The sequence below is a fragment of the Coturnix japonica genome, chromosome 16, assembly GCF_054131305.1.
Source record: "Coturnix japonica strain WE chromosome 16, WE-NBRP24, whole genome shotgun sequence".
Lineage (NCBI taxonomy): Eukaryota > Metazoa > Chordata > Aves > Galliformes > Phasianidae > Coturnix > Coturnix japonica.
Genome location: NC_140678.1, coordinates 3,125,230 through 3,150,554, shown reverse-complemented (window position 1 = coordinate 3,150,554; position 25,325 = coordinate 3,125,230). Strand labels below are relative to the sequence as shown.

At 63.3% G+C, this 25,325-nt stretch overlaps 5 protein-coding genes across 17 annotated transcripts; 2 read left to right on the top strand and 3 right to left on the bottom strand.

The window, feature by feature from the left end:
* The first annotated feature begins 517 nt into the window (after positions 1-517).
* Positions 518-2,814, top strand: IFI30 (IFI30 lysosomal thiol reductase). The gene is made up of 7 exons (XM_085517903.1): positions 518-675; positions 1,290-1,469; positions 1,538-1,612; positions 1,690-1,785; positions 1,872-2,024; positions 2,107-2,175; positions 2,675-2,814. The coding sequence occupies exons 1-7, from the start codon at positions 553-555 to the stop codon at positions 2,738-2,740; spliced, it is 762 nt and encodes a 253-aa protein (XP_085374029.1). The 5' UTR covers positions 518-552; the 3' UTR covers positions 2,741-2,814.
* A 124-nt stretch (positions 2,815-2,938) lies between these two features.
* On the top strand, positions 2,939-5,535 carry MPV17L2 (MPV17 mitochondrial inner membrane protein like 2). 6 transcript variants are annotated; one of them, XM_015886740.3, is made up of 6 exons: positions 2,939-2,969; positions 3,726-3,912; positions 4,008-4,169; positions 4,248-4,324; positions 4,452-4,580; positions 4,665-5,535. In XM_015886740.3, the coding sequence occupies exons 2-6, from the start codon at positions 3,747-3,749 to the stop codon at positions 4,710-4,712; spliced, it is 582 nt and encodes a 193-aa protein (XP_015742226.1). In that variant the 5' UTR covers positions 2,939-2,969; positions 3,726-3,746; the 3' UTR covers positions 4,713-5,535. The 6 variants fall into 6 exon arrangements, with proteins under 6 accessions (XP_015742226.1, XP_015742228.1, XP_085374032.1 ...); XM_015886742.2 differs by having other exon boundaries at positions 3,731-3,912; positions 4,665-5,211; XM_085517906.1 differs by having other exon boundaries at positions 2,939-2,978; positions 3,731-3,912; positions 4,665-5,211.
* Positions 5,149-9,544, bottom strand: RAB3A (RAB3A, member RAS oncogene family). Its single transcript, XM_015886738.3, has 5 exons — positions 9,469-9,544; positions 8,312-8,539; positions 6,871-6,989; positions 6,647-6,771; positions 5,149-6,351 (listed from the first exon to the last, which is right to left on the bottom strand). The coding sequence occupies exons 2-5, from the start codon at positions 8,537-8,539 to the stop codon at positions 6,161-6,163; spliced, it is 663 nt and encodes a 220-aa protein (XP_015742224.2). The 5' UTR covers positions 9,469-9,544; the 3' UTR covers positions 5,149-6,160.
* Positions 9,545-10,953: 1,409 nt separating this feature from the next.
* Positions 10,954-21,720, bottom strand: PDE4C (phosphodiesterase 4C). Of its 8 annotated transcripts, XM_085517885.1 has the most exons (17): positions 19,116-19,214; positions 18,637-18,683; positions 18,058-18,245; positions 14,992-15,180; positions 14,881-14,917; positions 14,697-14,770; positions 14,571-14,623; positions 14,044-14,159; positions 13,862-13,955; positions 13,323-13,495; positions 13,148-13,246; positions 12,900-13,064; positions 12,735-12,834; positions 12,505-12,659; positions 12,302-12,424; positions 11,977-12,159; positions 10,954-11,907 (listed from the first exon to the last, which is right to left on the bottom strand). In XM_085517885.1, the coding sequence occupies exons 2-17, from the start codon at positions 18,676-18,678 to the stop codon at positions 11,425-11,427; spliced, it is 2,274 nt and encodes a 757-aa protein (XP_085374011.1). In that variant the 5' UTR covers positions 18,679-18,683; positions 19,116-19,214; the 3' UTR covers positions 10,954-11,424. The 8 variants fall into 8 exon arrangements, with proteins under 8 accessions (XP_085374011.1, XP_015742237.2, XP_085374010.1 ...); XM_015886751.3 differs by lacking the exons at positions 18,058-18,245; positions 18,637-18,683; positions 19,116-19,214 and adding an exon at positions 16,441-16,728 and having other exon boundaries at positions 14,044-14,156; XM_085517884.1 differs by lacking the exons at positions 18,058-18,245; positions 18,637-18,683; positions 19,116-19,214 and adding an exon at positions 16,441-16,727.
* A 1,643-nt stretch (positions 21,721-23,363) lies between these two features.
* Positions 23,364-24,889, bottom strand: JUND (JunD proto-oncogene, AP-1 transcription factor subunit). The gene has a single exon (XM_085517835.1). It carries the CDS (start codon positions 24,724-24,726, stop codon positions 23,737-23,739), a length of 990 nt encoding a protein of 329 aa, XP_085373961.1. The 5' UTR covers positions 24,727-24,889; the 3' UTR covers positions 23,364-23,736.
* Between the last annotated feature and the right edge of the window lie 436 nt (positions 24,890-25,325).

Below are 25,325 nucleotides of genomic sequence, written 5' to 3'. Positions count from 1 at the left end.
GCAGGGGGACCGGGGTGGGAGGGGATTGAAGTGCATAACTCAACTCAGTGATAACTGAGGCCAAAGGGGCAAGAAACATCCAAAACTGGGTAATTACCCATGGGTAATTACCAGCTCCCACCCCCAGCGGGGTCAGGGGTTGGTTCAGGTTTGGCTGCAATGCTGTGGGGCTCAGAGTGGGGCTGGGGCTGCCCCCAGGAGCTGTCGGTGCCACTCAGGGCTGCGTTACTGCCCCGTGACCTTTGGCAACAGGTCCAATGCATGAGGAAGTGGTGACAGCTGCTGGGGCCGGATGGTTGTGCCATGAAACCCCAATGGCACCTCTGTGCCCCGAAGCCTCCGCTGCCCCATGGCACGAATTGGGGGGACATCAGGGATGGTTTGGAGGCATCCACGGCCCCACATGAGTCAGCGGCGTCGGTGTCACATGAGGAGGACGGTTGCGCCAGGCAGGAAGGGCGTGCGCAGGCGGGTGCAGCAGGGCTTTAAAAGCCCTAGCTGGGACAGGCTCGTCTCTGCGCTGGCTCTCAGCCACCCTGCTGTCCTGTCCCCATGGCCCCTGCGGTGCTGCTGGCCCTGCTGGCCGTGGGGCTGGGGCTGGGGCTGGCCCTGCCCGGCTGTGACTACCCAACTCACCTTTGGTGCAGCTCACGGGAGATCGCCGCTGTTTGCCAGGTCAGAGCCGTGGGGCCGGTGCTGGTGCCATTCGTGGGCACAGAGATGGTGCTGTACGAGGCCGGGGTGGGGGGTGTGTATGGGGTGTGGGGCTGCAGCAGACACACTGCTCATACCTGGTGCCCGCTGTGTGTGCTGGCTCTGACGCGCTGCAGGGATGCTCAGGTCCCACATCCAGCGGTGCTCCCTGCCATGTCTGGGGAGGAACTGTGCTGCAGCCAGACCCTGGCCCATCCCTGGGCTCCGCTGTCACTTCTTTTTCAGCATGAAACAGCTTTACAGCTCATCCTGCCATGAATCAGTGGCATTGCTGAGGGCAGGTCCAGCAGCACAGGATGGGCTGCAGCCCACCCAGCAGTGGGAGCTGTGCCCCCACTCAGGCGGCTCCAGCCCCCTTTGGCTGTGGTTTTCCCCAGAATACAAGGTGGAAGTCCCAGTGGAAAGCCCCAGCCCCAGCCCCACACAATCCTGCAGCTGCAGCAAACCCGCTGCGGTTCTCACTTCCCTCCCAGCGCACGCAAGGCCCCGTCCTGCCCCATCCCAGCAACTTTCCCCCCACGCTGTGCAACCACAGGCAGCTGCAGCCCCCAGACCCCAAACCCTTCCACTCACAGGCAGAGAACTACTGTGCCAACCTCTCGCACCCGACAGCAGCTCCGGTGCAGGTGAGCCTGTACTATGAGAGCATGTGCCAGGGCTGCCGGATCTTCCTGACGCATCAGCTCTTCAGCACCTGGCTGCTGCTGCCCGACGGGGTCCTGAACATCACCCTGGTGCCGTATGGTAACGCTCAGGTAGGAGCAGCTGCAGGTCTCTGCTGAGGACACGCTGCCAGCCGTGCTCACGCTGCATCATCCTGCAGGAGAAGAATGTCTCTGGGAAGTGGCAGTTCCAGTGCCAGCACGGATCAGAGGAGTGTTTGGGCAACATGCTGCAAGTGAGACAGCCCATCTATCCCTGTCCCCATCCGCATGGGATGGGTTGGGATACACTCACATCCCCCCCACCCCGCAGGCCTGCCTGATGCACGAGGCCCAGGACTTCAACACCTATTTTCCCATCATCTTCTGCATGGAGTCGGGCTCCTCCGCCACCGAGAACCTGGAGGCTGTATGACACTGTGCCCCCTCCCCACCCCACAGCTGCCCTTGAAGGTCCCTCCCAACCTAAAGGCTCTCTATGGTCCCACCACACAGTGCCTGCAGGTGTACGCCCCAAAGCTGGACGCCGGCCGTATCACTGCCTGTGTGCAGGGGGAGCTGGGGGCCGCCCTGATGCACCGCAACGCACAACTGACCGATGCTCTGGACCCACCGCATCAATACGTCCCCTGGGTTGTCGTCAATGGGGTACGGGGGGGGGCTCAGGGCTTGGAGGGTGGGGGGCTGTGGGGGTCATCCCCATAAGGAGCAGCCCCATGTTTCCTTGCAGAAGCACACGGAGGAGCTGCAGGCGCAGGCCCAGAGCTCACTGCTGAGGCTGGTGTGTCAGCTGTACCAGGTGGGGATGGGATGGGATGGGGATGGGATGGGGATGGGATGGGATGGGATGGGATGGGATGGGATGGGATGGGATGGGATGGGATGGGATGGGATGGGATGGATGGGATGTGATATTATGGGATGGGATGGGGATGGGATATTATGGGATGGGATGGATGGGATGGGATGGGATGGGATGGGATGGGATGGGATGGGATGGGATGGCATGGATGGGATATTATGGGATGGGATATTATGGGATGGGATGGGATATTGGGATGGGATGGGATGGGATATTATGGGATGGGATATTATGGGATGGGATATTATGGGATGGGATGGGATGGGATGGGATATTATGGGATGGGATGGGATATTATGGGATGGGATGGGATATTATGGGATATTATGGGATATTATGGGATGGGATGGGATATTATGGGATATTATGGGATGGGATGGGATGGGATATTATGGGATATTATGGGATGGGATGGATGGAGGCCGCTGTGTGACAGGGGGACAAACCCGAGGCCTGCAAGGACACGGAGAGCCCGAAGCCCGGCGCTGTTTGCAGGCGCTGAGGCCTGTTCTGCAGGGCCGGAATGGAAGCAGGCGGTGTGGAGCGAGGAATAAAGAGAATCATTATAGAAATAAAGAGGCTCCGGAGTGTTGTGTGGGGGCTGCGGAGGGGACTCGGCACGACCCTGAGTCATGGCGCCGCCCTGCGGAGCACTTCCGCCTCTCTAGCTGTCATGGCGGCCACCGGAAGCGGAAGTGACGCGACACGTGACGGTGTCCCTCCTTCCGCAGGTGGCGGTGGTGAGAGGGGGGTGGGGGGGGGGGGTACGGGAACATGGCGGTAAGGGGGGGGGGGGGGGGGGGGGAACGGAGAGGGGATGTAAAGGGGGAAATGGGGGAGGGGGGGGCATGAGGGTAACGGGGGGGGGACATAAGGGGTGGGGTGATGGGGGGTGGGTATGGGGGGGGACGGGGTGATGGTGGGGGGGTGGGCATGGGGGGATATGGGGTGGTAATGGGGGGTGGGCATGGGGGGATATGGGGTGGTAATGGGGGGGTGGGCATGGGGGGATATGGGGTGGTAATGGGGGGTGGGCATGGGGGGACATAAGGGGTGGTAATGGGGGGTGGGTATGGGGGGGGATATGGGGTGGTAATGGGGGGTGGGCATGGGGGGGGATATGGAGTGGTAATGGGGGGTGGGCATGGGGGGATATGGGGTGGTAATGGGGGGTGGGCATGGGGGGGGATATAGGGTGGTAATGGGGGGTGGGCATGGGGGGATATGGGGTGATGGGGGCCGCAGGGTCCGTGTGGGGCCGGGCATGGGGCATCGTGGCTCATGGGGTGTGTTAATAGCACGAGGTCATGGGGCATTGTGGCTCATGGGGTTTGTGGGGGACATAAGGTGCTTTGGGGGGGCACAGTGTATCCAATGGGGCTCCGGGGGGGGGCACTTTAAGTGGACAAAGGTTGAGTAGGGGGCTCAGAGCGGGGAGGGGGCGTTACTGAGTTACTTGTCAGAATGAGTTACTCGTCTCTTGGCAGGACAGCTGTGCCCCCCCCGGGATGTTATCACGGGGCTGGCGGCTGCTGCAGCCGCTGTTCAGGGGCCGCCTGCTGCTGCTGACCAACACGCTGAGCTGTGGGACGCTGCTGGCGGCTGGTGATGCACTGCAGCAGTTCTGGCAGCTCCGCCGTGAGCCCCGGGCCCAGCATCAGGCTGCACGCACAGGTGGGTGGCTGCGATCCCTGTGTGTTCCTACCTGTGTTTGGGGCTGTCTCCTATTACAGGGCAGCATCAATAATGCAGCGGGTGTCACGTTGCAGGACGTATGTTTGCCGTGGGCTGCAGCATGGGCCCCATGTTGCACTTCTGGTACCTGTGGTTGGACAGCACTTTCCCAGCACGAGGGATGAGGACGGTGCTGAAGAAGGTGCTCATTGACCAGGTGGTGGTGTCACCCATCTTGGGGGTCTGGTATTTCCTGGGTGAGTTCTGAGTGGGGACACCCAGCACAGGGGTGACACCCAACCTCAGCCACCCCACTGATACCATCTGTGCCAAAGGTATGGGCACGTTGGAGGGCCACAGCCTGGAGGAGAGCTGGCAGGAGCTGACGGAGAAGTTCTGGGAGTTCTATAAGGTAAACACAGCCCTCTGCTTGTCTCCATGGCCCTGTGTGTGCCCAGACCAGCAGCTGACACCCCCAGCTCCCCCCACACCCTCCTACAGGCTGACTGCCCTCCATACCCTCCTGTACCCTCCTACAGGCTGACTGGTGTGTGTGGCCGGCTGCACAGTTCTTCAACTTCCAATTTGTTCCACCCACGTACCGGGTGGCTTATGTCAACATAGTGACGCTGGGCTGGGACACCTACCTCTCCTACCTCAAACACAGGGTGAGCACCACCCCAGCAGCCCTATATGGATGGAACATGGCACAGTTTGCAGCACACGAGCCCCATTTCTGGTGTATTTTGCAGCCCAACCAAACCCCCACTGAAGAGAAGCAGCGCAGTGCTGGGATGTGATGGGCTGCTCCCAGAGACCAAAATGGCTTTAGAAGCTCCTGCCTGCTGCTGTGAGCTCATTGCAGGGCCTGGCAGCGAGCACTGGAGCCACAGCTGCACCCATCCTGCTGATTAACTCATCTGCTGATTGCAATGAAGGGGTTGGAGCTGCTGAATCCGCTTGTGAAGATGCTGCTTTCTGTATATCCCAATGTGGGGGAGCAGCATTTTGGTTCATTCCACAGCCCCTTCTGCAACCCCCCCCTCCTCCACATACATACACTGGGGTTTCAGCCCCCCCAGGCCCCAAGCAATGCCCACCCCCAACCTGAGGCCTTATTCTTTCCCACCTCCATGTGCCTCAAACCATTTCCTAAGGCCCAAATAGTGCCTCCCCCCCCCAATAGCACAGATCCTTTCTGCTTGGAATCACCTGCCGGAAGAAGTGGGAGCCCCCTCCTGATCAGCATTGATTTATTTCTTCACGACATTTCTTTTAATACAGTGATTTTTTAGGAAATTGTCCTCTCTTTCTTTTTTTTTTTTCTTTTGACACTTTGGACATTTGTACAGTACAGTGGAACTCTTCCATAAGTAAACGTCACAAAAAATAGGGAGTAAAAGGGGGGAAAATGGGACCACAGGGAGGAGGGGGGGGGGAAGGGTAACCTGTAAAATAAAGACACAGCTCCAGGAGAAATAAATAGGGGGGATGCAAGACCTCCAGGGCAGTCATTGCTATAGCAATATCCACGTATTCACAGTCTCACAGAAGCACGTTGCTATATGGGCACACAGGAGATGTGCCGGGCAGCCACAACCCCGTTGAGTTTGGTTCTTTACCTTTAAATAAGAGCTTTGAAAAGTGATATTTCACAAGCAAGAGAAACCACACTGAGTTTGGGTGGAGGGAAGGGGTTGGGGGGTGATAGAGGGAATGAAAGGACCAAAGGAATGCATCACCACGGCCACGGCACAGCAGGTTCACGCACACAGCTACGGCTATTTACAAGGAGTCTGTTATGTACAAGGAGGAAGACAGCGGGAGCAGCCATCAGCAGCTATTTGTACAAATAAACAAGAGGGGGGGAATGGCCCCCAGGGCCCCGCTGGGACCCTATGTAAGGAATGGGAGCGGGGGGGGGGGGGGTTGGGGTCCCGTCCCCCTCCCCATCAACCCAGGGACTGCGAGCAAAACGGCCACAATGGTTATTTATGGGGAGCAATTTGGGCTGACAGTGATGGATGAAATGCAGAAGGGGGCGATTCTCCTCCTACCATCCCAGGCTTAAAAAATAAATAGGGGGGGGGGGGGGGGGCTCAGCCTAATTGATGGGGGGGAGCAGGGCAGGCTCTGAGAGGGACCGCGGCCCTTTTTTACCTGCGAGGTATCAGCAGCAAAGTGCCCCCCCCCCAAGGGGAAAATAGGGGGAGGCGAGGGGAGGGGGAGGTTACAATAGGGGGGGGTCCTAGCAGGCGCAGTCCTGGTGGGGGGGGGCCTGCTGGTCCGACAGCTGCGGGCCCTGCTTGGCGCCGGTGACGGCGGGGTCGGCTGCATCCAGAGACTCAGACATCTTCTCACAGATGATGTCCACCAACCTCTCGAAGGTCTGCTTGACGTTGATGTTGTCCTTGGCGCTGGCCTCGAAGAACTCGAAGCCTGGAGATGGGGAGGGGTTGGAATATGGAGGGGGGGGTTGGTGCAGGGACCTCCTGGTGATGGGACCCCCCTGTCAGCTTACATGGGGTTAAACAGCCACTGCTCCCACCCAGCACCCAGCAGTGTGGCCGTGGGGTGCTGTCAAAGTGTGACCCAACTGGGGGCTGCAGCTCAATTGTGGGTCACAATTACCAGCAGGGGGTTGAACCCGCGCTCTCACTGGGGCACTGTGCCCCACATCTGACTGTATGGGGGGGGGGGGGTAGAGCTGACACCGAGACCCCCCCACACTCACCCAGGTGCTCAGCGAGCTGCCGGCCCTTCTCAGCTGACACCACACGTTCATCCTCCATGTCACATTTATTCCCCACCAGCAGCACCTGCGCGTTGTCCCATGAGTACGTCTTGATTTGGGTGGACCTTTATGGAACAAAAAGGGTCAGAAGTGATTACTGGGGGTAATAGGGTGGGAGGGGGGTGGGCTCTGTGCCCATTAGATGCATTGGGGGCAGCTCTCACCAATCCTGCACGGCATTGAAGGACTCCTCGTTGGTGATGTCGTACATCAGGATGAAGCCCATGGCCCCGCGGTAATACGCTGTAGTGATGGTGCGGTACCGCTCCTGCCCTGCTGTGTCCTGGGGGGGGCACAACAGTCAGGGGGGCACAGTGCAGAGCAATTGGGTGTGAGCAGGGCTGCCATGCAGCCAGAACCCAGCTCCTGCCTGCATATAAAGCCAGGGCAAAGCACAGCACACAGAACAGAGGTGAGCAGCACTGCCAGGCTGCCAGCAGAGCTGCAATGCACGGAACAAACTGCATGGGGGTCATTCTGTGTGCTGTGCAGCTGACACCAAACTGCTGCCCAGCTGATGGGCTCCATGCACAGCATTGCTTCCTATAATGGCCAAGGGCACAGAATGCAGCACTGAGCTGATAACAGCATCCAGATGGACAGCCCCACAGCCCCCAGCATCATAACCCTAACCCTAACCCTAACCTTAACCCTAACCCTAACCCTAACCCTAACCCTAACCCTAACCCTAACCCTAACCCTAACCCTAACCCTAACCCTAACCCTAACCCTAACCCTAACCCTAACCCTAACCCTAACCCTAACCCTAACCCTAACCTTAACCCTAACCCTAACCCTAACCTTAACCCTAACCCTAACCCTAACCTTAACCCTAACCCTAACCCTAACCTTAACCCTAACCATAACCTTAACCCTAACCCTAACCCTAACCCTAACCCTAACCCTAACCATAACCATAACCCTAACCTTAACCCTAACCCTAACCTTAACCCTAACCCTAACCCTAACCCTAACCCTAACCCTAACCTTAACCCTAACCTTAACCCTAACCCTAACCCTAACCTAACCCTAACCCTAACCCTAACCTTAACCCTAACCATAACCCTAACCCTAACCCTAACCTTAACCCTAACCCTAACCCTAACCCTAACCCTAACCTTAACCCTAACCCTATCCTTAACCCTAACCCTAACCCTAACCCTAACCCTAACCTTAACCCTAACCCTAACCTTAACCCTAACCCTAACCCTAACCTTAACCCTAACCCTAACCCTATCCTTAACCCTAACCCTAACCCTAACCCTAACCCTAACCCTAACCTTAACCCTAACCCTATCCTTAACCCTAACCCTAACCCTAACCCTAACCCTAACCCTAACCTTAACCCTAACCCTAACCTTAACCCTAACCCTAACCCTAACCTTAACCCTAACCCTAACCCTATCCTTAACCCTAACCCTAACCCTAACCCTAACCCTAACCTTAACCCTAACCCTAACCTTAACCCTAACCCTATCCTTAACCCTAACCCTATCCTTAACCCTAACCCTAACCCTAACCCTAACCCTAACCTTAACCCTAACCCTAACCTTAACCCAGACCCCACTGCTGACCCCAACCCCACTGCTGACCCCCAGCACTCACCCAGATCTGCAGTTTGATGCGTTTATCATTCCTGTAGATGGTTTTGACCTTGAAGTCGATGCCGACAGTGCTGACAAAGGCAGGTGTGAAGGAATCATCGGCGTACCGGAATAGGAACGATGTTTTCCCGACGCTGCTGTTACCGATGATGAGGATTTTGAACATGTAATCGAAGTTCTGATCCGAGGATTCCTTCTGCCCATAGCGGGAGTCTGTAGCGGACGCCATCTGCAAAGGGGGGGGGGATGATGGGCAAACGATGGGGACAGCAGCCCCGGGTGGAACCGGGATGTGCTGCTGCGTGGATGGGGACAGCACAGTGCTGCACTGCCCTGCTGCCACCCCACAGCCACCATGGCTGCAGATGGTTGCAATGCTGGATGCAATGCTGGATGCAATGCTGGTTGCAATGCTGCACTGCCCCCATTGCTGCCAGCTGCATCACCCCAATGGCTGCTGCAAGCAATGCAAGATGAGCTGCCCTGACTGCAGCCCCCATTGCCCTGAGCATCGCCCCTAATGCTGCTGTCAGCACCACCGGCTGCATCGCCCCATTACTGCAACACGGAGCCGGGCCCGGAGCTTTGCAGGATGCATTGAATGCACTGCAGGACGCGTTGCAGGATGCATTGCAGGATTCATTGCATGCATTGCAGGGTGCATTGCAGGATTCATTGCATGCATTGCAGCCGCTCCCGCAGTTCCTCTGCAAAATGGCACCTGCAGCCGTGCCCCCGCAACAGCTCGCACGGTGGGGGCTGCACCGGGGGGGGGGTAAAGCAGTGAACGGCGGGGGGGCAAATGGGGGAGGGGGGCAAATTGGGGGGGGCAAATGGGGGGTGGACAAAAGGGGGGGGCAGAGGTGATGTCGTTGATAGAAGGGGGGGGGGGCGTGGGTTCGGAGCCCCCTCGCTGCCCCCACAGCCCCAACCCGACCCCCCCCCCCAGCTCTGCGGACCCCCCCGCAGCTCCCAGCCCCCCCCCCCTCCCACCTCCCCCCACTGCAGCTGCAATGGCCGCCCTCCCCCGTTGCTGGGGGTCCCGGCGGTGTGATGGGGGGGTCGTTATGGGGGGGTCGTTATGGGGGGGGGTTGTTATGGGGGGGTTATAATGGGGGGGTTATAATGGGGGGGTTGTTATTGGGGGGGGTCGCTCACCTCCTCCCCGCACTCCCCGCAGCGACTGCAGCAGCGGCGCGCGCCGCCCCGGCGGTTGCAGAGCACGGTGACGTATGAAGGGGGGCGGGGCGAGATATGCAGATGAAGAGCTGACGTCAGCAGAAGGGCTCAAAGGGGAGAGCTGATTGGTGGAAAGAGGGAGATGATTGGCAGGAAGGGAGAAAGGGGGCGGGGTTAATGAGGGACACGCCCCCTCTCCGGGCGCGGCGCTGGTGATGCGGGAGCGGCCGGACGCGGTGCGGGGGGGGGGGGGGGGGCAGGGCAGCCCCGCAGCGCCCCCCCCACATGTCACATATGGGGCCCCATAAACCCAGCGCTCTGGGTCACCCCGCACCCCCAGGTGACTCCGGCTGCAGGTGGGCGGCCGTGTCCCGCCCCGCACCCCGCGTCCTCCAGCGGCCTCGCTGCGGGCTGAGCTCGGGGAGGATTAGGCCGCGGCAGATGGCGGGGCTCAGCACGGGGCATAAGGCATCAGGACCATCTATAGGGCCATCTATAGGACCATCCATAGGGCCATCTATAGGACCATCCATAGGACCATCTATAGGGCCATCTGTAGGGCCATCCATAGGGCCATCTATAGGACCATCCATAGGACCATCCATAGGGCCATCTATAGGGCCATCCATAGGGCCATCCATAGGGCCATCCATAGGGCCATCTATAGGGCCATCCACAGAGCCATCCATAGGGCCATCCATAGGACCATCCATAGGGCCACCTTAGGACCATCCATAGGACCATCCATAGGACCATCCATAGGATCATCCATAGGGCCATCCTTAGGGCCATCCTTAGGGCCATCTATAGGGCCATCCATACGACCATCCATACGACCACCCATAGGGCCCGAGTGCAGCCCCGCACCCCACCCCACACCTCCAGGCACGGCCTCCCGCACCCACAACCCGCAGCATCACCCCGTTCCCTCTATGGAGCACCCAACACTGCGGGCAGCACCCAACACTGCCCCCTCCCCCCAAAGGGTCGGGCCACCCGCCCCGCAGCCCCCCCGCACCCGTGGGGCACCCACCACCCGCAGCCCGGTGCTGGGATCCGGCTGTTTTCCCCCTCCCAGGGGGTTTAGGGAAGGCAGCCCCCCCCATATCCTCCATGGGGTGGCAGTGCGGGGCTAGGGGATCGTGGAGACCCTCAGTTGCTATAGGGTGAAGGGAGGGGTCTGCCGGGGCGGTGCTGCGGGTGGGGCCGTGTTTACCGAACCGTCACCCCCGGGAGCGATGCGGAAGAGCAGAGCGAGCTCCGAGCCGCGCCAAGCCGGCGATTAAATATTTACCTTCGTGGGCTGTGTTTGCATGTGTGACGGAGCCACATTTCCAGGCAGGAATTCGGCTTTGTTCGAACTCACAACGCGACCCTCCGAGCTCCCAGCGGGGTCTCGGGGCCACCGAACGCATCGCGACCCCCGCACGGTGCCCGTAGGACCCACGAGAGGAGCACGGTCCGTTCGGGGAAGGGGGGGAGAAACAAACCAGGTTTAATATCTGGAGGGTGAAGGAAGAAACCCTTCTCACTGCAGTGAGAGTGATCGGAGCAGCTCCTGCTGTGCTTTGTCCGGGTGAGGCTGGTGAGCTACAAAAAGGCTTTAAAAAGTGAATCCGTCCCTAAATAAATACACCTCCGACCCGTGCTGCCGTGCCAGGACAGCGAATGCTGTGTGCCAATGTGACACCAAAAGGCTTTTGGCTGCACTGTGCTGCGGGGTACAGCGTGCCCAGGGCTGGGATGGGGCAGGAGCAGCATCTTCGAGCCCTGTTTGTGGTCACAGGGACCTTTCCCAGCAGCTGGATGCCGGGTGGAAGCAGGGGAGGGGGTGAGCAACATCCTCATTGCCATCAGGACCTGCCCACGGCCATCAGTGGGGCAGTGCCCAGTCCCACATCCCCAGAGCATCGATGGGACCCTCCAGCCAGGCTGCTACGTGCCCAGGGGCAGGAATGTGACATTGCCCTCCGTGTCCAGGCACAGCTCCCTGTGGCTCTCGGGGTCCGGCGCTGTGCACCCACCACCAGCCCTGTCCTTTGGCACTGTCCCCTCCAACACTCTCCTGTTGTCCACATCCCCGGAGCCAGGTGACAAACGTTCAGTGTCGGCCGACTCCGAATCATCCGTAGCCGATGCTTTGGAGCCGCTGTTGTCCTCCTCCAAAGGGCTCTCGGGTCCCTCCGTGTCCGACCCTCCCACCTCTTCCTCCAGTGTCATCTCAAACTGGGACTTGCTGGGGGCTGTGGGGGGCTCCTCAGACCCCACCTGGGGTGGTGGGGAGGGGCTGCGTGGGATCATGCTCTGGTACCACTCCCTGTTGTCCTCCAGTGTATCCAGAATCTCTTGGGCATCAGGGTGCACCAGGTCGGCCCAGGTCTCCCATAGAGGGTGGGCGATGAAGTCGATGAATCCCACCTGTAGGAAGGAAGGGAGAGCTCAGCCCCTGCTGTGCCCCTCATCCCCAGCCCCACACCGTGCCCCCACCTGGGATTTCTCCACGGAGGCAGTGTGTTTATCACACATGGGGCTGATCTCCATCCCCTTCTCACGTTCCCTGTCACCCTGATGGAAGAACTCGGCCATGATGCGGTCGGTCCATTGCCGGTACAGCTCCAATGGTTTGGTGGGGTTGCTGAGGTCGGCGCAGTGCACCATGTTCTGCAGGACCTACATGGGCACCGTGCTGCTCACCCCACAGCTCTCATCCACCAGGCATCCCCTCGGTGGTGGTGGCACCCAAGGGACATTGCACAGCCAGGCTCAGTGCTATGGGCTATAGGAGCACTCCTCCCCATGACCCCGTGCCCACCTGGATCCTGTCGGAGTAGTTATCCAGCAGCAGCACCCCCAGGCTGGTCACCTTCTTGGTCTCCACCATGGTCTTCAGGTCTGCCAGCAGGTTCATGTGCTTGGACATGTCGGTGGCCAACACCTGGGCAGGGTATGAAGGGTAAGGGGGATCAGCCTGACCCCATCCCCCCCACAGCCCCACACCCCACACATGCAGCTCACCATATCGATGGCCATCTTACGGAGTGACTGCCTCTGCTTCTTGCTCAGGTTCTGGAAGATGTCACAGTTCTCCTCCTGCAGCAGCTTGAAGCCCACAGCCAAGTGATGGTTCTCCAGCACCGAAGCATCGTTGTACATCAGCGCCAGCTCTGAGTCTATGGGACGGCATTAGTCACACCACAGTGACCCCACGCATACAGCCCCACCACCCCACACCCCCCACAGCTCACTGGTATTAATGAGGAACTGATTGGAGACACCGGGGTGGTCAACATCATGGATGGCGCTGGCGAAGATGGCTGCCATGATCTCCAGGTCGGTGAATACAGCCTGGAAGGACAGGAGGTCAAAGGCACAGTGGATGTATTTGGTGGCCCCGAGGGAGCAGGGCTCACCTCCAGAGCCGGCGTGGAGAGCAGCACGTGGGTGGACTGAGCCACATCAGCAGCGTGGATGTTGTTGTGATACGCCACGTCGGCGCGGTAATGGTCCTCCAGGGTCAGCATGTAGGTGAGGAAGGTGTCAGCGGGGATGCGGAACGTCTTCATCAGGTCACGCTCCTATAGGAGAATCATTGAGGGGGGGTTTATCCCCAGCAGGGTGCAGGGCTGCAGGGGGGGCAGCCCCCCAACATGGAGCTCACCTGGAAGATGCTGTACATGAGGACCGTCAGCGGGCGGTTTCCTGAGTATTCGGCCACTTTGAAGATGTTGAGACCCCACTTGTTGGTGTCCTGCAGCTCCTGAGGACCAAGGGATGGGGTGCAGTGAGGGCCGGGACCCCAACACGGGATGGACCAATGCTGGGTGGGGGCTCACCTTGGCCAGCAGCCCCTCCTGCTCCGTGCGGACCCCGAAGCGAGGGATGGCGGCCAGGCGGGGGCAGTGGGCCGGCTTCCTCACGCCGCTGATCTGCGACATCGGCCGCTTCCTGCGCTCCCTGTCCTTCTCCTTGTGCAGCGCTGGGGGAATCTCCACCTCGTGCTGCTTGTCTGCACAGCCGCGGTGGGGAGGGGGGAGCACAGAAACCCCCCCAATGGCTGACGTCAGCTGGAGAGCACCGCGATGCCATAGAAACTGCGGGCTGCCGGGGGGGCGCCGGGAGCTCCCCCCACCCACCCACCCACCGTGGGGCTGTCCCCTGGGATCCCCCATGCAGGAGCAGCCCGGTGCCAGCTGCCAACCCACACAGCAGCACCGAGCAGCAGCCACCCCCAAAGCCACCAGTCCTGGGGCAGCTCCCAAGGAAAGCCTTGCAAAAGGTGAATGCTGCTGCCCCACCGACCCCGTGGGGCTCAGCACTGCAGGGCCCTGAGATACAGAGGGGCTCAGAGGCCCTGCCCCCCCCATGCACTCACCCAGGAAGGTGCTGGAGATGTATTCAGACACCTGGTTCCCCGAGCGGCCGCTCTCCGAGAGGTGGGAGAGCTCCCGGCTCAGCATCCGCTTAAACTGAGGGTGGTGCAGATGGGGGTGAGTGGCGTGTGGGGCAGCCCCTGCTCCCCTATGGGGTGAGCGCCCCTATGGAGGGGGTCCCCACCTTGTTGGACGCCATCTCGCCGACCGAATGCCGGGTCTGCAGCGTCTCCAGCTGCTCCAGGCACCAGTCCAGCTCCTCCAGGGTCTCCAGCGACAGCTTCTGCTGAGCATCCTCTGCTATAGGGCAGCGTGGTGTCACGGCTGGGCACGGGGACACGAGTGGGGGCCCGGCCCCTCCATCCCCACCGAGGGATGCTCACATCCCCATGGGGCGGTGATGGGATGGGGATGGGGAATGGTGCTGAGCAGGCGCTGCAGCCGGGCGTGCTGCCCCCGCTGCACAACATGGTGTCACGCTGTCCCCACGCATCGCCCCGAGGTGACACGCGGCCCGGGGATCTCGCGGGGCCCCACGCACCGCCCGGGGTTTATTAATGGAAGGTCTGACGTCAACGGGAGCCGTTCCACCACCAGCACCGCTGTGCGATGGGAGGATGGAGCCGCCGAAAACCCGACATGGATCCCAAAGGGCAAAACCAGCCCTCCCCCCCCCTCAGCCCCCTGTCAGTCCCCCATAGGGACACTCACCAGACAGACCGGCCCTGCTGGCAGATGGGAGGCTGCTGCTGCTCGATGCCCGCCTGCAGAATGCACAGAGCTCAGCACCACCCCGTGCCCCCCACCCACCCATCCCGACCCCCCACACACACTCACTTGGTGCCCACACGCTCCTGGAGGTGCAGCAGCACCATCACGTTGGTGCGCACGGTGCGCAGGCTGGCCAGGACCTGGGGGGTGCAAGAGGGGCTGGGGATGGGCTGAGCGACCCCGACCCTCCCCATAGAGCTGGGGATGGGGGGACGTGGGGACGCGTCCCCTCTTTGCCACGCAGCCTCACCTGGGCGAAGGGGGTGACGATCAGGTCTTCCCCGTGTCTGTGGGGAGCAAAGAGAGGGTGAGGGGGGGGGTCGGGATGGGGGTGTGGGGCAGAGGGTCGGGGCTGACTCACAGGTCGCTGGCGATGGAGGAGTTGCGGGACATGCCCTTGGGGGACAGGTCGTAATCGCTGTCGGAGCGGTAGAGGAACGACTCGCGGCGCTGGCTGTGGGTGAAGGCGCCCTGCAGAACCAGCCCTGCGCCCGGGCTGCACTGCGGCTCCAGCGGGCCCCTGCCTGGGGGGCCATTCTCCAGGTCAAAGCTGTAGGGACAGGAGACGGGGCTGGTATCAGCGGGGGCACCGGGACATCGCTGCTGTCCCCATTCACAGCCAGGGCTGGAGGTGAGCCGTCCCATGTCACCATCACCCCTCATCCCATCGTCCCCGGCCTCTGCGAGTCCTCGAAAGCCTCCATCAGCCGTAGCCCGAAGCGCTGCGTCCCACAGGGGACCCGTCCGGGGCACGGAGCCAGGGGACATCGAAGGACAGAAAGCACGGGGGAAGCCAAGCGCCGGGCCCTGGGGACGCGGTGGGGCGGTGCCATCCAGAGCCGTGCAGCCCACGGGGGACGAGAGGCACGGGGACAGGGATGGTGGCCCTGTGTTGTCCCTATGGCAGCTGGGTCATGGGAACGGCTGCGCATGGGGACACGGCGACGGTCACCGGCATCCGCCCCATCCCAGTGCCGCCATGGGGACGAGGATGAGCCGCTCCAGGGAAAGAATAGGGCCGGGTGTCCCCGTCCCCCCGCACCGTCGGACCTACCCGATGCAGGAGTGCCTCCGGGACGGGCAGCGGCCGCCTGGCTGCATCCCCCGGCCCCGCTGCCGTCCTCTGCCCCGCGTCCCCAGTGGTACGGGGACACAAAGCCGCATTGTGGCTCCTCCAGCCCTGCGGCTCAATTGGGGGTTTGTTCCCCCTCCGGTGCAGCTCAGACACTTCTGACCCCTCCGCCGCCCTGGGGACGGCCCCGACCCGGGCACGGTGTCACCGAGATGTGGAGCAGACACACACGTCCCCCCCTCGATGGCTGTGGCACACACCGGGGTGGGGGCACCGTGGCTGGGGGGGGGCACAGCCGGGACAGCAGCTCTGGTGCCGAACTCAGAAATACTTTCCATGCTGCGCGGTGTCAGGCAGTGGGGGAAGGCGGGGGGGGCCGCTATAAATAGGTGCTGTTACCATTGGAGAGGACACTGCTGCTCCCTGCAGTGCCCGGCCCCCCCAGGGTGGGAGTCAGCGCCTGCTGCCCCTCTGCTGTGCCTGCCGTGCCCCCACTGTGGGCAGACAAAGCCCAGCTGCCCCACTGCACCCATCGCTGCTATGAGCACACCCGTCCTCAGCCACCGCTGCCCCCCCCAGCTCAGCCCCACCAGCACAAAGACCCCAATAAGCCCCACGTCCCCACTGACCGGGACACGCCGCAGCACCGAGGGCGTCCACGCTGACCCCGTCCCCATTCCCCACCGCCCCACTGCCCCCCCCATCCACTCAGGACCCCTCTCAGCCCCCCCCCCTTACCCGAGGGGATGCGCCACAGTGAAGCGGCGCTGCAGGCGGATGCTCTGATTCACCCTCAGCCTCCTGAACAGCACAGGGGAGTTGCGGGGGGACCCCCGCGGGGACCCGAGTGGCGACGACACCCCCGGGGCCGGCAGCATGGCCGCACTCAGGGCACCGAAATGCAGCGCTGGGGGGTCCGGACCCACGGGGATGGGAGCGGAGCGGAGCAGGAAATGAGCGGCCGTTCCCCCCAGCGGCCCCGGGAAACTTTCCATCCCCCTCCCACCAGCGCCTGAGAAATTAAACAACTGTCTGGTTCACCCCCTCCCTCCATCCCCCCCCGGCGCCCCGACGGCTCCACGTGAGCACGGCCTGCAGGCACGCGGCCCGGTGCCACCCTCCCGTCCCCTCGGTGGCAGCTGTGCCCGTCGGGGGAGGATGCTCGGTGGGGTGTGAGCAGCGGAGCCGGGCTGAGCCCCGTGTGTCCTATAGGGCAGAGCATGGAGCCAGATGGGCACATAGTGGGGGCAGCGCTGTGCCTGCAGCAGCCGAGGTGGATGAAGCGGCCGTGGTGTCACCGAGGGACACGGTGTGACCGAGGGACACAGCTGAGACCGGAGTGTCTGGACACACGGTGTGGACGGGCCACGTTGCCACCAAGGGATGGGGCCAAACCCGGAGCATCCCATATTTATATGGGATATTGGTGTCACCAACGGACACGGCCGAGCCAGAGCACCCCGGGTTAACACAGCAACCACGGCACAGTGTCACCAACAGACCCGTGAGAGCCAACCTTGTCCCCCCCACGCTCCTCCTCGCTGCCCAATGTGGGGACACGGAGCCGGGTGGGACCCCCAGGGACACGCATGGCCTTGTCCTGGCCGTGGGAGCCGGGTGCCCCCTGACCCGGTGACGCAGCGGTACCTGCTGTCTGCGGCGAGGGCCAAAATATCCGGGGGGTGGCGAGGAGCCAGGAAGGGCCCCCCCGGCACGACGGCACCCTCGGGACCCCCGGAGGTACCGGGCAAAGGGGGCGGCGGAGGGGACCCGCTGGGTGAGAGCATGGGGACATCGGGGGGGTGTTGCGACAGCCTGGCACGGGGTGCAGGGGGGGGGGGGAGATCGGGACAGCGGGGTGGGGACAGAGCTGTCCCCGCCTGGCAGCCGGGAGCCCATGGGACAGCGGGGCTGGGCCGGACAGCGGGACAGCCAGTCCTCGGGCCCAGGACGGCACTGCCCGCCCCTCACCACCCCCCACCCCCAAGAGACACGTGTGCGTGCCCGGGGGGGGTGGGGGGAGCAGCGGGTGACACAGGAGCCGGGGCCGGGTCGGATTCGGGACGGGAACGGCCCCAAAATAACGGCACGGCGGTGCCAGGGGAGGGAACGAGGAATGAGGTCAGCTCGGGGCCGGGACGTGCCGGGGGGGAACCTCTGGGACATGGACGCGACGGGCGCTGCCCACCAACTCGTCCCCCCCCTCGGGGCCGCTGTCCGTTTCCCGGTGCTGAAATCGGTTCCGTTCCCCCCCCCCCCATAACGGCGGTACCCCCCCATCTCCCGTCCCGGAGCTGAACAGAACCTTCCGGTTCCTCCCTGAATTCTGGGCAGCCCCGCACCGGCTTCGCTTACCGGGGGGGATCGGCCTCGTCACCGCTGCTGGGGCCGCTCTCCTCGATGGTGAACACCACGCGGGAGCTCTCGGGTTCGGGGCCCCCCCGGCAGCCGAGCGGAGGCAGCAGCGGAGTCCCGGAGAAGCGGCGGCGGACGGCGCCCGGCAGTGACCCCGACGGGGCGGCCTCGGCGGCATCGCGGCAGCGCTGAGGGGGATACGGGGAGAGCGGGCGGGGGGCGCTGAGGGTCCCGGTGTTCAGAGCCCCCCCGGGTACCTCGAAATGAGGGGGGGACACGTTCCCAAGAGACAGGGGGGGGGATGTCCCAGCATCTCCGTGAGCCCCCCCGCCCTCCCGGGATCCCGCTGGAAAATCCCCCGGAGCCAACGCGCAATTACGCAGAGGCGAATAATAATTAACAGCCCATTATGGGGATAATTAACTCCGAGCGCCATCGGCACGTTGATTGCTGCCCCGAGGCGTCGTGCTGGGACGCCCCCACCGGGGATCCCCCCTCAGCCTCCCCGGTGCTCCCCCGGTATCCCCCAATGCATCCCCCGCTGCTCCCCCAGTGCCCCCTCCCGGTGCCCGGTCTCACCTCCGCGCTCAGGAAGGGCAGCGCTGTGCGGCTCCGTCGCATCGTGGCTGCAAGGAATTGGGGGTGGGGGATGAGCGGGGGCTCAGGTCACCCCCCGTTGGGGCGGGGGGAGCGGAGGGGCCGTTTACATTTCCACCCTGCCGCTATTGACGGGGCTCAGCGCGGCATCTCAGGGCTCAGAGAAGCACCGGACCTCCCCCCTCCCATCCCCCCACCCCGGAGCCCCCCGACATCGGCTCACGGCCGTCAACAAGGGACGGGGACCCGAGGCCACGCGCCTCATCCCGGAGCACCGTCAGGCCCTAAATCCCCATCCCCAAAGCTCCAGAAAACCGGAGCAGCCCCCGGGATCTCCCCAGGTGCCACCGACACGCCCCTCCCCATTGACCCAGTGCTGAGCTTCCCCCCCCCCCATCCCCATCTCCACGTCGGGGATGGCTGCCCCACATCACCCCCAGCCCCACACCCATCCCCGTTACCGGATCGCGCCGCAGCCTCGGCCGAGTGCAGCCGAGCAGAAGGAAGGCGATGTGCGTGCCTGCCCGCTCGCGCCCTCCCTCCAGCCCACCCCGCTGGGGGGGGGATGAAGCACCGTGCAGCCCCCAACGCTCCACGCTCCTCCTCCATCCGTGCATCCTCCATCCCAACCCCGACCCCAAAGCAGGTTTCCCCCTCCCCGAGGATGTGACACCCACGGGGGTGCAGCGCAGATGGGAAACCAAAGCCAGGGCTGCAGCGTCTTTATTCGGCACAGCGGGGTCACCTGGGGGGGTGACGGGCGAAGGGGGACTCCTCTGACACTTTGCCCTATGGAAGGAGAGAGAATGGGGTGAGACACGGACCCCACCGCTGCCCCACACCGCCCCCCAGCCCCACACACACCATGGGCACCTCGTCCAGCCGTTGGAATTGGGGCTTCCCGCAGCGGCACAGCCGCACCAGCAGCATGGCCACGGCCCCCACCAGCACCACCACGAACAGGCTGACGACCACCACCAGGCCCGGGTTGGGTTTGGAGCTGGGCTGTGCTGTGAGGTGAGAGGGGACACCCCGTTACACAGCGGTGCCCACATCACCTCCCTCCTACTGCCAGCCCAGAAAGGAAGGGGGAGCATGAAATACCCCATTGAAGTGGATGGGGAGAGATTTTGGGTGGTCTAAGGGGATAGAAGCCTCCTCCCTTTGGGACCCACAGCCCCCAGACCATGGGAACATGGGGATTCCTATGGGAACAGGGATACATGGCAGCACCCAGTGACACCTGAGCACATCCAGTCCCAATGCACAGCATGGGAAGGGACAGCAGCACTGCAAAGCCCTCCCAAATCCCACCCCATGGGCTCACCCAGGCTGCCAGCATCGAGCTGCCGCACAGTGCTGGAGCTGAGAGCTGAGGCAGTGCCAGGAGTGGGGCTGGCAGGGGGCACAGCAGAGATGGGAGTGGGGGTGGGCTGCCCAGGAGAGGACGGGGCTGATGCTCTGCCTGAGGACCACGGATAGTTGGGTACGGTGGTCAGGTCAGATGGAGCCGATGTGGTGGGGGGGTTGGATGGGGCTGTGGTCAGAGGTGGTGAGTCTGATGTCATGGGAAGAGATGGTGATGCTGCAGGGCTGGAGGGTGATGGTGATCCTATAGGGCTGGAGGGTGATGGTGATCCTATAGGGCTGGAGGGTGATGGTGATCCTATAGAGCTGGAGGGTGATGGTGATCCTATAGGGATGGATGGAGATGGTGATCCTACAGGGCTGGATGGAAATGGTGCTTCTGTAGGGCTGGATGGAGATGGTGATCCTATAGAGCTGGAGGGTGATGGTGCTCCTGTAGGGCTGGATGGAGATGGTGATCCTATAGGGCTGGATGGAGATGGTGATCCTATAGGGCTGGATGGAGATGGTGATCCTATAGAGCTGGAGGGTGATGGTGCTCCTGTAGGGCTGGATGGAGATGGTGATCCTATAGGGCTGGATGGAGATGGTGATCCTATAGGGCTGGAGGGTGATGGTGCTCCTGTAGGGCTGGATGGAGGTTCAGCTGCTGCAGTGCTTGGGGTCGCAGTTGCAGCTCCCGTTGCAGTGCTGTGAGATGCAGACAGAGCTGAGCTCTCTCTGTCCCGTGGCAATATCTGTGCTTCGGCTGCTCCTGAGCTGAGTGAAGGCACCTCACTCATCCACGTGGTGACACCTATGGACGAGCCGGGCTGGTGCTGTGCTGTTGGTGCTTGTTGGCCATGGACTGACCCTAAGGAGAGAGCAGGGATGGGGCAGAGCCCAGGGGGATCACAGCACCCCCCCTGTTCATTCTGCAGGTGCTTTTGCCATGCACAGAGGGCACAATGCCCCCCCCAACCACCCCCAGCCCCAAATGCAGCTCTCAGAGGGGCAGGAGACACCGTTGGGCTCCGCAGTGTTGGGGTGATGCCGTGCCCCATCCATGGGGCCGTGCCGTGCCGTGCCGTGCCGGGCCGGGTTGCACACACACACCCTGTGCAGCGCAGGGCTGTGCCAGGAGCGCCCTTATCGCCCTGCTGCTGTTTGCACAACAGGAGGAGCAGCTCCTGCCCTGCCCAGGGGGCACCGAGCACATACAGCGGGACACGGGGGTGGCCCCACAGACGGATCCCGTTGGACCCCCCCACGACCACGAGTACCTCCCCCTAAGGATGGGCAGCAAGGGGTGGGGGGGGGGACGTGGCCTCCAGCCCCATAGCAGCTGCGTGCCCCGAGAGAGCCCTGCCCCACATCCCCCCGCTCTACCCGAGCACCCACCCAGCATCACAACACGGCAGAGCCCCCCCCTGGGGCCAGGCAGACCCCACGGACCCCTCCCACACCGCCCAGTGCCCCCCAGCCACCCCAGCGCCCACCCGGAGCTGCCCGGTGTCCGTGCCCGGTACCTGCCGCCAGCAGGGCAGCACAGCACAGCAGCAGCCGCCGCGCCATGTCCCCCCCAGGCCCCGCCGTCCCTCCCGGTGCTGCCCCGGTGCTGCCGGTACCGCTCTGCCGTCCCCGCCGCCGCCGCCGCCGCCTTTATCTGCCCCGGGTGGGGGGGGAACAGCGGCGTCCCCTACCGGCTTCGGGCGGCGATGCAGCACCGGGAGGGAGAATCCAACCCCACCCCCCCCCACTTTGTGCCTCAGTTTCCCCCCGTGACGGAACCAGCGGGACACGGGGCGGGGATACGGAGGAGGGATATGGGATATGGGATATGGGATGTGGGATATGGGATGTGGGATATGGGATATGGGATGTGGGATATGGGACATGGGATGTGGGATATGGGATGTGGGATATGGGATGTGGGATATGGGATGTGGGATATGGGATATGGGACGTGGGATGTGGGATGTGGGATGTGGGATATAGGATATGGGATATGGGATGTGGGATATGGGATATGGGATATGGGATATGGGATGTGGGATGTGGGATATAGGATGTGGGATATGGGATGTGGGATATGGGATATGGGACATGGGATATGGGATATGGGATGTGGGATGTGGGATATGGGATATGGGATATGGGATGTGGGATATGGGATATGGGATATGGGATGTGGGATATGGGATGTGGGATATGGGATGTGGGATATGGGATATGGGACATGGGATATAGGATATGGGATGTGGGATGTGGGATATGGGATATGGGATGTGGGATGTGGGATATGGGATATGGGATGTGGGATATGGGATGTGGGATATGGGATATGGGACATGGGATGTGGGATATGGGACGTGGGGATGTGGGATATGGGATGTGGGATATGGGATGTGGGATATGGGATGTGGGATGTGGGATATGGGATGTGGGATATGGGATGTGGGATATGGGATGTGGGATATGGGATATGGGATGTGGGATATGGGATATGGGATGTGGGATATGGGATATGGGATGTGTTGGGACATTGGGGCAGGGGGGAAGGTGGGGACCTGCGGACACGGGATGTGGGGATGCAGCGACGTGGGGATGTGGGAACTTGGGGAGATGTGAACACGGGGATGGGACGATGTGGGGCCGCTGCAGCTCCTCCTCCTCCATCCCAATTGCGCCGGGCTCCCCGCCAACCCCCGCGGCCCGGGACGTTCCGTATCGGTACAGCCCGGCCCGGCCCAGACCGCACCGGAGCTGGATCGGTTCCCCCTCCCGGTGCCACAACGACGGCTCCGGGGGGGGCCTCGTATCGGGGAGGCCGAGACACGAGGGGGAGGAAAAGCTCCGGGCCGGGGGGGGGGGGTGGGGAGCAACAGGAAGCGGGGGGGGGAAGGAAGCTCACCCCGAGAGTGACGAGAAGGATCCCGCCCCGTGACCCCCCCGCAGCCCCGGGGACCCCCCGTTATGGGGGTGGAATTTGGTGACCCCCCCCCATCAGCCACTGGGAAAGACTGAGCTCCCCCCCCCTCCCCGTGACCCCAAATCCCCCCACCCTCCTCGGGGACCGCCCCCCATCACCCCCCCCACCCCCAATGGTATCCTAAGGGGTCCCAAACACCCCCCCCCCAAATCCCATCACCTCGGGGATCCCCATCTCCCCCCCCCCCAACCCAGGACCCCCAACCCCCCCCCCCAGCCTCTCCCTCGTGCCCCTCCCCCACCCAAGATGGCAGCAGCTCGTACCGCTTCCTGCCCGCTCCGCCCCCGCCCCCCATTCCCGGTTCCTCTTCCCCCCCCCCCCTCCCCATCCCCTCCATCCCCCCCCCAATCGATGCACACAGCGCAGCGGCTCCTGAGCGGCGTTTTTTACTGCGGGGCCTCAGTGGAATGTGGCGGGGCCGAGACCTCGCAGGGCCCTACAGGCCGCACCGCTCAGCGCGGGGGGGGGACACCCTTAAAGTCCATATGGGGCAGAGAACGGGGTCCCCCCCACGTACCCATCAGTCTCTCACCCCCCCCCCCCCATAAGTCCATCGGGGCAAAAGTCCCCCAGCCCACAAGGGGGCGCTCTCAGGTCCATCCGACGGTCCCCCAGCCCACTGGGGGGCGCTGCACACACAGTCCGCGCTGCTCCCCCCGCATGGGGGTCGAGGTTGGTGGTGGTGGGGGGGGTCGGGTCCTTGGTGGGTCCCGTTGTGGGGGTCGGGGGGGGTCGTTGTGCCCTCAATACGCCGGGACCTGGTGCTGGTGCTGCGGGAGGAGCTGGCAGCCGCTGTTGACGTGGCTCAGCACCTTCTGCTTGAGCTGCGCCACCTGCTCGCGGAGCAGACTGGCGGTGGACGCCAGCTCCGTGTTCTGACTCTTGAGGCTTTTCACCTTCTCCTCCAGCCGGGAGATCCGCTCCAGTTTCCTCTTGCGACATTTCGAGGCGGCGATTCGGTTCCTCAGCCGTTTCCTTTCCGCTTTGATCCGTTCCTGCGTGTCCATGTCGATGGGGGACAGCGGGGGGCTCTCACCGAAGCTCGGCACCTCGGGCACGATCTGCGGCTCGTCCTTCAACGGCGGCGGGGGGGGAGGAGGAGGCGGGGGGGGCAGCCGGGGCGGCGGGGCCGCGAACGGGCCGGGTTCGGTGGCGTAAGTGACGGCGGGGAACGTGCTGAGGTTGGCGTACACCGGCGGCTCCGGGGCCAGGCCGGGTGCGGGCAGTTCCCCGCCGCCTCCTCCGCCTCCTCCTCCCGCCGCCGTCGCTCCCCCGTTGTTGCCGCCGCCGCCGCCGCCCAACTGGTTCTGCTTGTGCAAATCCTCCAGCGCTTTGACGAAGCCCTCGGCGAACTCCTGCTCCTCGGACGCGGCCGCTTTGGGGTACAGGAACTGCCCGCTGGTCGGCGTGGTGGTCACCAGCCCGTTGGACTGAATGATGAGCCGCTCCAGCTCCGGGGACGCCAGTTTGAGCAGCCCCAGCTCGGCCGAGCCCAGCAGCCCCGGCGCCGTTTCACCGCCCGCCGCTCCCGCAGCCGCCGCCGCTCCCGGAGCCTTTAAAGCCGCCGCCACCTGCTCGGGCAGCGCCAGGCCGAGCCCGTCCTTCTTCATCATGCTGCCGCCGGGGAAGGGCAGGAGGAGCCCGGTGCTGCCGCTGCTGCCGGTACCGGAGGTCGGGGCGAAGCCGCTGCCGAGGCCGCTCAATACATCATCATGGTAGAAGGGTGTTTCCATCCTCCTCCCCCGCCCGGCTGCGGGGGAACGGGGCGGGGGGGAGCGGAGCGGAGCGCGGGGCCGAGCGGGGGGGGGAGGGGGCGGCGGGGGAGGCGGCGCTGCCACCGGGCGCGGCCCCGCTGCTCCGCGCGCACACACGCGTCTGCCGCCGCCGCGACCCCCGCGCCGCTTAAATACGGCGGCCGGGCGGCGGTGACCTCACCGCGCGGCGCTCCCATTGGCTGCGCGTGACGTCCCGCCGTGTTGTGATTTGCATAAAGGGCGCGGCTCCGCCCGCCGAGCCGGCGGGAAACGCGGTGGCGGGAGGCGGGGACACGTTTCTGATTGGCTGAGACGTCGTCATGGAGACCGGCGGGGAACGGCGCACAACAGCGCGAGGGACGCCGGGATGACGTCATGGCGGGGGAGGGGCCGCACGTGGGGCCCGGCGGGAGCGGCACAAAGGGGGGAGGGGCGGGGGGGGGGGCGGGATGAGGGACACGGTAACACCCGGTTACACCCCGTTACCCCCCGGTTACCCCCCCCCGGTGCCCAACTGGGCGCTGGGGAGCGGCGGTGGCGTCACGGCTGAGCCCGGGGGCGGCTGAGGGGGCGGCGCG